Here is a 13,932-nt window from a genome sequence, read left to right on the forward strand (position 1 = left end):
TTTATGTATACATATATCATCAAAATGTAAACACACGCTGTTTGATAAACTGTGTGTTCGAATTTCAGCACACCATTATGACCGAGTTACCTCGCTTGTGCACCATTTAATATTTGGCTTGTTTTTCAAGTTATGAATTCACGGCTTGATTTTGAATTCTGGCTCTTTTCGCATCTTGTGTGTCCCCTCCATCTGTTAATGCTGATATTTGAATGAGAATGTGATGCTTTTATGATATTTTGTTGACTTTACTTTAACACGAACAGTATTAGAAGAATTGCCGGCTTGTTTTGGTAAAAACGTGTTGTATCTTAGCCACAAACCAGCTGTGATTTTACTGGTTTTGCAGAAGTATATGAAATAAAGTAAAATTGGGTTAAATTGGAGATGTCTTACTTGGAAATAGCCTCTGTTTTGGCCACAAAAGGTTATGCGTCTTTAAATAAAAAGGGGGCTCTGTTTATCATCTGTTATTGGTACTTATCAAACTTTCTAAAAGACTTCCATCCTTGATAACATAAGGACAGCAGATCAAAAACTATTCTGGGGTTTTGTCATAGGTGTGTTAAAACTTAGACCACCATGTTTCATCATTGTTTTACAGATATTTACAGTGCCTCGCTAGCTTGAAGCGATACGTTTGAGAGGTGGCACTTAGCATGGTGAATTTCCAGGCAACAATTATCATGATCGTATATGTTTCCTGTATTTGTGTAGCTCTGGCTGCATTTTTCAAGCATTGCTGATGTGGAATGGGATGGCAAGCTAGGCATTCTTCAATAAAATAACTTCCTTAAATCGACAACAAATTTTAGTAATGGTGTACATTTAGCCTATCAAAGATAATAGGCTTGCTAAACGGTCTCCATTCAAATGTACCCTGCATGATAAGTGACTGTTAACTGCCAAATATTCGAGTAATGATCGCTGCTATGTGTGCTGCGATGTGTGATTTAAATCGCAGGGAGCAGCGTTCAAGTCACTCGATTGCAGGGCGTTTGACTAGTTGAGGCTACTGCTCCTTCAATTTTTTTGGCAGAGTCCAGAATTTCTTTCAGTTTTTCCAATGAAATAACAAATGTTTGCAAATTGAAATTATTCTCAAAGTCCAGGAAAATGACTGGGAATCGATTTGGAGTGTATTGCAGAACCTCTTGTCCCCTGCCATCCCATTCGAATGCTGCATCGCCTTCATTACATTATACACTTTTATTTTTGCTGCACCATTTTATGTTTCCCAGCTATACTCTTTCTAAGACGTCGTTTTCACTCACAGTATATCTTTCAGTGAGGTGCAGCCAGGCACTGGCTATGATAAACAGAACAACGTCAAAGACAACAGGGAGAAGTCCATGGCTATTGAAATGGACAAGACGAAAAGCAACGGTGAGGCCATACATGTTGCGAGAATGATTTCTCAAACGCTTTTTGCATGATGCTGTCAAATGAAGATTGTTTTTGTCGTTCACCTTTATAGTTTCAAAGCCTTTTTCTGTTCAGACCTTGTGGGCAGCTGCATGGCATAATTGAAAAGTAGGGTCACCCCAACTTGTCGAGTTGGCCTGTCCTCGGAAAGAGACGATGAACTACATGTACAACGTGAGAAGTAACAGCCGGGGACACAGCCAATATCAAAAGTTAGATCGGCTGCGGCTGTGCCCCGTTTCTCAACATTGTTTGAAAATTGCGTTCTTGGATTGTTCTGTTGAATAAAGTTGCGTGCATCTAGTAATGAGATTCTATAAGCGTAATTAGCATCATTCATAGAAGAAAATGAGCCATCAGTATGTTCTGTGGATGGCAAACAAATTGCAAAACATGAATGAACTGATTTTGTGTGTGCACTCCTAACCATTTCCAGTGATATCCAGTGGACTTACCTCTCTGAAAGTATAGTCAAATTACTTCAATCATCATTGGTGTCTGCTGGAATTAAGGCACTGGCCATCAGTGTGGCATCACTCATTTGCCACTGGCTACCACTGGAATACCTTTGGGCTGGTGTAAGCCCATATCCCTACCCTCCTGTCATTATATATGTTGATGTTGGTGGTGGTGATGGTAATATTGATAGCTATTGTGTAGCATTATTTCACATATTGGCTTTGTAAGAAAACTTTGTAGTAGCAATCGCACTCAGTGAATTCATGTTTCTTGAGCCACCTTGTCGTGGGTGTTTTGACAAGGTAAGTCATGTTTAAAATGTAATGTTTGTATAACTCCAAACCATTATCAGATAGCGAAAATCCAATTAGTGCATTTAATGCAATGCATGATAACTGGTTATAGGTGACCCCATATTGGGTCGAACCCGTTCAGTTGTGATCAGGCAACGAACACTGTCTGTTTAAGACCCGCAATAGAGTTCTATTCAGAAACTCGCTTTTGACTTGATGATACATCAATTGCTTTGTTACAGAAGGGCAAATGTTGCTCGTACAAAGTTTGCTTTAAGCAGTAACCCTTTAAGTTTGCTTTACATAGAATTACATAGAGTAGCATAGAGTTACATAGAGTTACATGGGCCACAAACAATAGCGAACAGTGGCTTCACAAAGGGTTCATCACAATGAAGCCATTGTTCACCAGTTTGTCCGAGTACCATATAGCTCTATGTAAACCCGGCCATATGGAGGCAGGCCAGGTTAAACAAAACAAATTACAGTTCAAGCACATTTTTCAAATATATGTTATTTTTTCTTTTGCAGAGAATGCCGATACGAACGCGGCTACAGGAGGAGATGGAGGTGGCGAACAGCAAGAGACATTTGGAGGTCCTAAACCCATGTTGCCTTATAGTTCAATGTTCATATTGAGTCCTACCAATCCGTAAGTTGACGTCAGTAGGGTGCCAGCAAAACTTCAACCACCGCTACGTGGCCGAAGTTCGTCAGTAGGGCGTTGCATTCTTTAGAGAGATGTGTAGTCATTTTAACTGAGTTTTGACGCATACTATACATGTAGTGACAGCGAGTTACAGTTATACTCATCTGGAGTTCTTTAATTTTCCAAATTGTCCGGAAAATACTACTTTCGCCAAAAAAATTTGAATATAGCATTATTGTGGTTAGACAGTAATTTCAAAGTCATAAGATCGGCAACTTCGGATTGCCTTAAATAGGCAATTAAGATTGCGATTTGAAAAGTTTGAAATTGGAGAGAATGACCATTGCCCCGCCAACCCCAAACTCATGACTGTCAACCACATCCTTAAAAAATGCCAAGAACTAGCAGCCCTGTGGGAGCAGAGTTCTGGCAATCCCGAACCAGTATCAAGGACCAGCTCTACGGTGACTATAGGGGAAATAGTGACAGACAACAGCATTTATTACCAGAACAGGACTGTCCACCTAAAATTGAGAATGTAGGAAACGAAGGAGGTGGAGAAGGACTTTAACTCTGCCCTCATCTTATTTCAGTGTCCGCCGCTTCTGCCATTTCGTTGTGAATCTACGCTACTTTGACCTATTCATCATGATCGTGATCTGTGCTAGTAGTATCGCGCTCGCGGCGGAAGACCCCGTCAGAGAGAATTCATACAGAAACGTCATCCTCAACTACTTCGATTACGTCTTCACTGGCGTCTTCACCGTTGAGATGTTGTTGAAGGTAAGGGTTGCATCCAGCCTCCCAGATTCGGTTGCGTTCAGATGTTACTCGTTTTGGCTAAAAACGAATGAATGATTGCTTTCAATCATTTAAAAGTCTACTTATCTTTTTTTTCCAGATTCTCGATCTTGGCGTGATATTTCATCCCGGGGCGTACTGCCGTGACCTGTGGAATATCCTTGATGCCGCCGTCGTCATCTGTGCGCTCGTGGCGTTCGCATTCAGGTAGGTGACGCCGCCATGTCCAGTCTTCTCGTACAGGTCCAATGCGCATATTCATCCAGTCATCACATTTGCTCACCGGTCAATGTCGAATAACCTTTTAATTTTTACGTGTTTTCGTTTATTTTCTTAACAGTAAAATGAACAATCAACCTGTGTCTGCCTTCTACCCATCATATCTGTCTATAACATTGGTTTGTGCGCATAATGTGGTGGCGCGCCAAATGAAGCCGGTGGGATGATGTACCTGCGTGTAGCCAGCAAGTGGTGTTGTTTCCATGCAAAACAACCATGCCCTTCTGTATCGACTGAATCCTTGTTGTGTATTTTTGCGCTATGCCTACGATCTTGTTTTGTCCTAAACCCGCGTGCTTGCATACGCTTGTACGAGTTTGCTTCTTCATTATCTAAACGACCCTGTCTTATTTCATCACATCTTTATTCCTCTTCAGTCCGCCTTTGCCTCTTCCTATTGATTTCTTGGAAACTTAGTCCATCTGAAAGATTGTTAAAATCCCTTTGTGTCTCCAAACCCTTGATTGCTGGATTTGTATTCTTTTTAGTCAAATTTTGATGACTGAAACCATCGCAATGATATGTAAGGAGCTGCTCCAAGTACCAATGAACTCTTTTACATAAAGAGATTTTGAATCATTGATGTAAAAACGTCTCTGAGGGGCCCCTCTTACGTTTTGGAGTCGCTGCGGATTACTAAGTGGCTCGGACCCTTGGCTGGCAGTCAAGAGGTCCCTGGTACGGCGTGAGACTTTAGGCAGGTCTCTTTGGCAAATGGGTACCGGTCAGAAATGTTCAAGTTGAAGCGCAGATGAGCAGCTCGTCTGAGTTCTACTGATATTTTCGACTCACTCCCCCTGAGATTTCAGGATAGACTGGGGTTTAAGTGTAAAGTCGGATGACACTCGACCTCTTCCGCAGTTGATATCAGACTAAAAACTTTGTGATATTTATTTCCGACTGGATCTGCGCTTGCCCCTGGCTTATGCGGAATGTCTTTATATCTTTCAAACCAATTTATTTGAGAACTTAAACCATATTTGAGATCTCAAACCATATTTATAGAAGTCAAACCATCTTTATCATGTTTATAGAAGTCAAACCATATTTGAGAAGTCAAACCACAGTACAGAACTCAAACCATATTACAGAACTCAAACCATATTAGAGACTCAAACCATATTAGAGACTCAAACCATATTACAGAACTCAAACCATATTACAGAACTCAAACCATATTAGAGAACCAATCTTTGAATTAAGAACTTTCAGATGGACTAGGTTTTCCTTTGTTTTTCATTTGACCTCTCTGTCTCATTGGCAATTTATTGTGTTCTATAGCTGTGCAGAATTTTTTGGGTAAGTCTTATATGGACTAAATGTACAAATTACCTGCTGGAGTTGCAACACTCTACTGCAGAGTAAAACTGTTCACTAAGTATTCTGTACATTTCACTCGGTGGATAGATAAAACGAGCTGCAGAACTGACTGAATGGTGTGTAGGTTGTTAGAGCAAAAATTAGCGGCTTTTTTAGAGTCAAATGAAAAATTAGTGTATGACTAATGGCAAAATATGTAAAATGTGTTAGTTTTAAAAAGGGCTTTTTGGGTGTACTTCGGGAAATAGTATTCCATCAGTTTGAAAACGTTTAGGGATTTGATATTTTACAATAAGAAGATTTTTATTATGTTAGCTAAAACAACATGGTTCGAAGAAACGCTGTTTTTCAAATATGATTAATAAACAACATGATTTGGTAGCTGATGTTATCAAGTAATATATTCTTGATATTATGTTATAGGTAGCTATTAACAATCTGAGAATGTTTGAAAAAGTTAGACCACATTTACTGTTCAATGTCACAAATGTAAAGTGTTGATTTAAACTGCTGCTTCCTGCAATTTAAATCGCATGCGATGAAAATCACTCGTTTGCGGTGGCCATTGCAGGTACCTGCAGTCGATATCAAAGACCTCTGCTACTACCCGCAGATGAGAGATATTTTAATCGCACAGAGCAGCGATTATAATCGCAGGTCGCAGCAATCAAACAATCACCCCCAATGATTACCGCAAATGAGATATTTTTATCACATGTCAGCATAATAGAAGGTTGCAGCGATAAAAATCACTTGTTTGCAGTGCTTATAAACTTGCCCTATATAATGAATGATTCTGCCTTTGGAGTGTTTAATATTTGGAGTAACTCACCCATTCTTGTTAAGAATATATATCGTTGTTGATACTTTGTACAGAAAACCAATTTGTCTACTTCGAAGGGTTCAATAACTTTTGTTTTAAATGCTTCTTAGATATTGAAAGCAGAAGCGTTTTGAAACGATTTTGAACAAAAGTTATTGGTCCTTTCAAAAGAACAAATTCTTTCACACCTCGTAATACATGTTGTCCTCTTGTCATCTAATATGTATCCACAAAATGGTCACCCAAACTCATATTCAAAAGGCTTGAAACCTCAATGCCACCAAAAACATAGAACAAACAACAAATCATTTTGGATAAGAATAAGAGACATCACCTCACCCTATCATTGCAATTGCAATAAAAAAAAGAGAATAAATAGCAGAGAAGAGAAAATATTCTTGAAAAGAGATTGAAATGATTATTCTGATAGAACCAATGCCACTCCGTTGCCTCAATTCTTTGCCAATTCTTCTGTTTAAAAGCTATCTGTGGTGTCATGTCCCAAAACGTGTTTCACTGACTTCTCATTTCATCGTACGTGTCAAATCCATGTGGCCACATTTTGCCAAAATAATTAACAATCGCTTCTAATTGTACTAATAGTAATTATCCATGTTTACTACATGTACTAACACATTGCATACACATGTTCCATGATCCATCTCCATACATCTCTTCAGTATGTACAGTCTTAGACAAAAGAGATCGAAAAGCGAACACTGTATGCCATATTTCTGTGTTGACGCATTTATGTACATTAGAAAATTAAGTCATTCATAAGTCATTCATTTACGAGGGAAATCACCTCTTCGATCATTTTGATAACTTTTTACACGGTCTTGCTAACACGGACCTGACCCCCGTTGTCATGGTCGTGGTACCAATAGCAAGTCTGCGGACTTCATCTTGACAGCCATTTTGGATGTCAATCCGTAACCGATGGTCACCACCTGGGGAAAAAGGACCTTTGACTTTGGTACACCAACTTGCCAGGACCGGTCTCGATTGTTGAACATGAACATGAACAATATCATTAATTCATGCTTTGAAATCTAATAGGGTATCCATCTTTCATGGTTTGCCACTGTGGCTTATCGAATAGTAAGTTATACTATAGTCACGGTCTCCAATTTGACACAAAACTGTCTCATTCTCACACGATTTCACTCATGCATTACTAATCACTTGTCGCAATGACAGCTGTTCAGGTACATTGTAGATAGAAGCGGTGATGGGTGTTTATATGGAGGTTTTCAACACAAAATGCACCATATCAAAAGTATAAGAATTTCTCATATTCACAACATTGCCCGTATAAATGACTCATTTGTCTTCCAAATTTCGGAGCATTTAGGCCAACAGTAAAACTTTTATGATCAAATGTTTAATATTTTCCAATGCATTTTTTGTTAAAATCAAAACCTTGAAGCCATTTCGCTCAAAATTGCAAAAACGGATATTTCGTTAGCGATGAAACACTTTAAGCAGTGCCCCTGCTCGTCTTCCTGAACAAATGCAGAAGTATAGTGAACATACTTCAGTAGTCTCGCATGAGCGAAATCGTGTACGAATGATCTAATTTTGACTTCGATTGAAGACCATGATTTGGGTTACAGGGTCACACAAAACACCCAAAAGATTGAGCTTTCCTTCTCTGCCGAGAATCATGGGTATTCACTCGAGGCCTCCTACTCACAGAGTTGTCCTATCCTGGGAAAGGTATTTGGGGGGCCAAACGGTGTATTGAGTTGTAAATTGAGGTCTTGTGCCGAGGACAGTACACTCTGTAGGGCCTGTACAAAATCAGTCGATACTGATGTCGCAATTGGCTGCTTTTCTACCGAACAGAGCCGTGTTGTCCTATATCCAATGCAAATCATGCTTAAGAACCTCATTGCCAGATATACACAACGTTGTCGAACACTAGGAATGCAGTTTTTGGAACATTATTGAAAAACTTCAACCTTGCCCAGTGTAGTCCAGGATAGGTCGGCTTAGTGAAGCGCAGCGTAAACAAGCAAGCTTAGTCGCAGCAGCAAAGCAATGACAACATGACATATGATTGCAATTAACTAGTCAGCCGCTGCATTCTATCCACAATTGTCATGTTGTCCTGGCTCAGCGGTCGTTGCACTTAAGGAGGCCTGCCTGATTCTCGGTGATTGGAGGGATGCACACAGGGGATGTATTCACTTGAGCTGGGCAGCAATGAATGAGTGGTGTTATAGAACGTGAACTCATTTCAGTCGGACGTTGCATGCCTTCATCAGAAGGAAATGCACCACTTCTTCTTGATCTACAGCAGTCGCACTGGATGTATTCACCAGAGAATGACCATGTGCATAATATCTTCTTTTATAAATACATGTATTCACAAACACAGTTAATATATCAGTGATTAAGCTAAAGTATTTTTTAGGTAGATTCGAATTGAATGCAATATTTGGTAAAGTATCTGTGATACGATACCTTGGACCATGGAACTCCATTATTTTAAGTGTTTTTGAGGCTTCTACGTGTGGTGAAAGATTAAGCTGTCCCTTCCAAGTCTCCTTTATTCCCCAACTCTCCTTTGAGGACCTTTGAATCAACACCACGATCGGCAAAAATCGGAGAAAAACATTCTCCAGATTCTTCGTCTGATTATGCCTGCTCATTGATAAGTTCCCAAGGTAATCAAGTCACAACAAAGGGATCCTTACATATTCATGCGCATGCAAAACCGGAGACAGAACCTGAAAATTTTGTCTGAACTTCTGCCGACCGCAGTGCTGATGCCAACTCCTCAAAAGAGTACTGAATGTTGCCACCAAGGTGTCCCCAATTTGTGCTGTTAACCCTTTCTACCAACAAATTACCCAATGGAATAGGCCTAGCGCTGCTCCCTGCATTTGTCTACCCCTTCCCGGATCTCACCACAGCAGGTGAATTCATACCACTCGGGCGGTGGATCCCGCCAAAGCTTACTGGTTTAGGTGAACCCTTTTGACATGTGATTTGTTATTCTTATTGACTGAAAATGTGAATCAATGAATGAAATTTACATTTATATACCGCAAAATCAGCAGTATTTGCTCTGATGTGGCCTGAAAAGATGGTTCAAACTGATTACTTGGAAATAGGTTTGCTTTAAAACCTATGACACGTCATCATGCATGAAGGTCAAGTGGTGTGGGACTGGGCTTGTCCTCATCATCGTATCCACCGTATCCGGACGATATCACACGGCAAAATGACTGATATTGTCGCAAGGCAAAATGTCCTTGTGATGAAAATCTTGGTTGCACATGCATGTTGAATGATCCACGAGCATGGTGAGAAATGACTGCGGAACTGCATTCATTTCAGCATAAGGACTTCTCAAGAAAGAGCCGTTGTCGTTGAATAGCTAAGGCCAGTCTGTATCGGTTGTTTTGAATCATCCTTAGAGCGGGCTGTTTATGAAATACACATGCAGAAAGGAATGATACACTGCTATGGGAGAATGCTGTGATGTCACCAATTGGTAGGAATGACCATATATACTGATAATCATTAAAAAACTTGCTTATCTAGATCTTAATGTTTTTTGAGAAACGAGCAGCTCAGTTGTTTTCCTCTGTTCGTAGCTGTTTGGTGCTCCTTCGATAATGTGTGTGTGCGACGAAGGGGGAAGGTTGGGGGCAGGCATTCAGCCAGAACAGATGCTGTGGCTTGGATTCGGTCAGCAGGCTAATCTTAGCTAAAACGGTCCCTGACAAACTCCAGAGGCTTGTGTTATTTTTCCGTCTCTCTGACACCGTTTCCTACGACATTGACCTCACCAAAGTTACTGCTAACAAAATGTTAGTTGTTCTATGTTTGATTCTGTTTAAACGGTCATATTTTCCTATATTTTGCTGTTATGTAGCAATAAAAAGTGAGTATGACCCATGTATATATAGTCCATGTAAGACTTAATTGCCACATCTAACGCTCAGTGGCGCCGTTTCATTTCCATTTTTTTATCAACTGATTTTTTGTTTCATTAGATTTATCGTCGTCAGGTAATTCACACGTTTATATGCTAATGACTTGGGAATGATTTCATATCAGATGAAAGCAAGGTTTCCCTGATTTCACCCGAGTACAAGAAAAGACCAATGTCATCAACTAAGGTCCACACCGCCTCCATTAGGACCAAGTGACTGCAGACCTTGATAAACCGAGGTGACAATCAGTTGCACTGACCTAACGCCTTCCCACAAAAACAAGATTTCTTTTACTTATTTCTATCGACTGGGAACATTCTCAAGTCATTACACTTTTGTTTCTTTGAAACTCGTGACCTTGTAACCACCAAAGCAATATCATATTAATTTGGGTGATTCTAGCTTGTTATTCCTGACCCTAAATAAATAGGGGTTTTGCCATCAAGCCTGCAATAAAATAATGATCCTGCCCAAGTGGTTGGTCTTTATAGGGTCAGTGCGAAAAACTTAAATTCACGTCAGTGCGAAAAACGTTAATTTACGTCAGATCGTGACGGCTTGCTGGCAGTGCCCATGGTTTCCTGCCTGTCTCTCCTTCGTTGGTATAGTTCTTCATTATGTCAGGTGACACTGCGCGCCACCCCTATACTTAACGAGAAGCCAAAGGAGGCTTTTTCTCGGAATGGATGAGAGTGGTTGCCTTTTTCCCTTTTCTACAGGAGGAAGGGAGTGAAAACTGAAACTCTCTGCACATAGAGCCCTGTGTCCGGGCCCAGCAGTGTGCCAACACAGCTCATGGAAGCCCTTATTATTTTGTTGATGGCACCCAACATGTCCAAATAAACTGTACAGTTTAGTCTGTTGCAGCAGACAAAATGAGGTGGATCTTGAAAATTTTCTAAACGTTCTCGCACTTTCCTCCTGGGAAAAACATAACCTTGTTCTGTAGGCTTTTTTAGTTTGGTGACCCCGGCTTAGGAAAGAAAAGTTAAATAGACAATTTTTTTAGCCATGTGGTTTTGGGTGCTTTATAATTTATTTGGGATTGGTTCGATTGGTTTTTAAGTGCAAAGTTACAAATAAATGACATTGCTAGATGATACCGGCGTCACTAATGAAGGAGACACAGTGATTGGGACTGTTAATGTGTGCAAACCAAGCTACTTTCAAAGGTAAGCGACGAGCTATGACAAAAATTACGGAAAAAACGTGTTTTTTGTCATTTAGCTTGTCGTTTTCAGGTGACAAAAATCAAAACACTTTGTTCAAGAACAATGTTTTGGTTTTGACACCTTGTATCGATTTTTTAATGTTTTTGAAATTTAGCTCGTTGTGTGTGCGGGAAGCAAACACATTGAAAGCATTTCCTTAACACATCAATGTCCGAAAGCGCTGCATGGCGAATCGTGCGTAGTCAATGGCTACCCCGAAGTTTTTGCCGTAACCGCAAAAATGTGCTTGCTTAGGGCGGGTAACCACCATCATTTTCTACAATCAAACCTAATACTTGAAAGGAAACAGCAGTAAACTCAATCCTATTTCATTTGAATTTTCAAGTTTTATTTATGCATCACACTTCTCTAATTTATTTTCATGCTCCTTTTATCAGTTCATCCGCTTTTAAATTATACACTTTGTATAAGGCATTAATATCCTTTTGATTTCAGGTGGTTGATACGACCATATACTTTTTGGGCTCATATGGCCCTCGCCAAAGCTTTTTGCCCACCCTTATAGAGATAGAATGAATTTTAAGAAGTGAGACAGTTACTCAGTGGCTCAAAGTATTTGAGCCGTTTCGAATCCAACAGCAATTTTATCATCAGGAGTGTACAATATGTTTAACTCAAAAAGGTTTGGGAAGAGGATTCGCTTGAAAAATACAGATAATGATTATTTGGAAAGAAAAATACTCCATGGCAAGTCCCATTAAGTTTTGAATATGCCTGAATTGTGTGGTAGCCGATCGAAGAAGACTAAAATAGCGAGTTCACTTTATTCCTCGACTGTCTATCCTGTCAATATAAAGGTTAAATTCGTCCACTCGTAAATTGTAGTGATGAAGTGTGGCACTTCGGTTAGTTTTTATGCCAACTTTACTTGACGTTTTTATGAAATCGTCGAAGTTTTTTCTCCCTCATTGTTGAAGAGAGAACCAGGGTGAAGATTGTTACGATCCATGGTAACGCTATTGCATGGGTACAATCAAAAACCTACTACTTCATTGCTTCTATGAAGTAATGGGTTTTTGCTACTCGTAATGGGTTTTTGCTATTAGTTGTTGTAGCAATGGGCACTCTTAACTCTTGATGACTCTTATGTGCGAAATGTTGATAAAAGATGGTTTTGTTTTCAGTGATAGTGAGAACAGCGGTGGAGGTGCCAGCAAAAACTTGAACACGATCAAGTCTCTCAGGGTACTTAGGGTATTACGACCCCTCAAAACTATCAACAGAGTGCCAAAACTCAAGGTAGGTTGGCTCTTCTGTTCTTTAGAATTTTTTAATCTAGTTTAAAATGTTGGATTTCATCAAATGGCCGACTTAACATTTGAAGTCTTTGGTCATTGGTTATCTTGAATCCGGATGATCTGAAATGATCGATGAATTCAAATAATTTGAAGAGAGACTATCAGGGATTGTCGTTAATAGTCGGGTACCGCGTTAAGAACCCGGCTACAGAGTTCAAGTCCAATTTAACCAAGCTACTTCTTTGTATTGATCCCTTAAGAAAATCAGTCGGACGACTTCAAGACAGGTTGCAACCCATTAAAGACAAATTGCAACTTCCAAGAAAATCACATAAAATAGGCATCTAGTTGTCTTAAAATATCACCAAAGGTTATTTGTGCGTACGGTATGTGTTGCATATGTTTACTGTCCATCAATGAGTTATTGTCAGATACCTGGCACTATTGATTATTTCTTTCTAAATACGTGTCGGTGTTCTGAAATTTCTTCTTAAAGTTTGACTGTCATGATATAGTATATTTCCTTTTTAAAGCAGCCTTGAAAAATGTTGAAAATTTTGTCCCGAGTTCAAAAAAAATCCCAACACGTGATCAATGAACTGGTGGCAACATCAGTAAGGCTGGGTTTACATAGGATTCACCAATGTAAACCCAGCCTTACTGATGTTGCCACACCAGTTCCTCACGTGTCACATGTCACGAACATGTTTTTTCACTGACTCAGGATGAAAACGTGACATTAGGACAAAACTTGACATGTGAACACCTCGTTGTAGCCCCCTCTTTGGGCTGACTAGTTCGTTTTAATGTCACACATATCGGACGAAAAGTAACACGACTGTCCATATCCACTCTTCGTAAACCAGGTGTGGCGGGGATAGTAGTCCTAGGGCTGATAGTCCGTGTAACAATAGCCCGCATTGCTAAATGTTTTGGTTAGGGTTAGCGGTACAATAGATCATGCTGCTTAATTGGTCAAATACAATGCTACCGGACTATGACTCCAGGGGGACTATATCCGCTGTCACACCGGCCTAATGGAGATGTACGATATACCGGTCAAAAAAGATTGGTTCCAAGCTACATATTTCACTTTTCAGGCAGCTGCGTTATTTCAGGTTCTCATGATAATTGCAAGGAATTATGTAGGAATTAGTCTAAATCGCATTCACAAATTCTAATTTAATTTCATTTATTCCAATTAAACAATATTCTGGGACTCTCAAGGGTCGCTGGATCCGGAGAACTAGCTTTTTTTCTCCGCAACGCTGAATGACCTCCCCATTGAGGTCCAACTGGCTAAGGGCCTAGAACCCTTCCAAAGCATGCAAAAGACTCATCTTATCAAATCTTACATGTAACTTTGTACAGTTTGTAATCTAAATTTCCAGCTATGGCATACAAGTATATGTACATACATTACTGACTTAGAAATATTAGAAATTTGAATACATCTTCGAAAT

At 39.8% G+C, this 13,932-nt stretch overlaps 1 protein-coding gene across 32 annotated transcripts in view; it reads left to right on the plus strand.

Moving 5' to 3' along the window:
• LOC135501822 (voltage-dependent calcium channel type A subunit alpha-1-like) overlaps positions 1–13,932 on the plus strand; it is a 348,627-nt gene that overhangs the window by 251,836 nt on the left and 82,859 nt on the right. For 30 of the 32 annotated variants that reach the window (XM_064794169.1, XM_064794155.1, XM_064794185.1 and 27 more), the window contains 6 exons: positions 1,277–1,386; positions 2,709–2,829; positions 3,420–3,609; positions 3,728–3,834; positions 10,060–10,074; positions 12,356–12,470. In XM_064794169.1, the coding sequence (XP_064650239.1) occupies positions 1,277–1,386; positions 2,709–2,829; positions 3,420–3,609; positions 3,728–3,834; positions 10,060–10,074; positions 12,356–12,470 (658 nt within the window). The remainder of the gene's footprint in view (positions 1–1,276; positions 1,387–2,708; positions 2,830–3,419; positions 3,610–3,727; positions 3,835–10,059; positions 10,075–12,355; positions 12,471–13,932) is intronic. The other 2 variants (XM_064794157.1, XM_064794159.1) reach the window with 2 other exon arrangements.

This window comes from Lineus longissimus, chromosome 17, assembly GCF_910592395.1.
Source record: "Lineus longissimus chromosome 17, tnLinLong1.2, whole genome shotgun sequence".
Lineage (NCBI taxonomy): Eukaryota > Metazoa > Nemertea > Pilidiophora > Heteronemertea > Lineidae > Lineus > Lineus longissimus.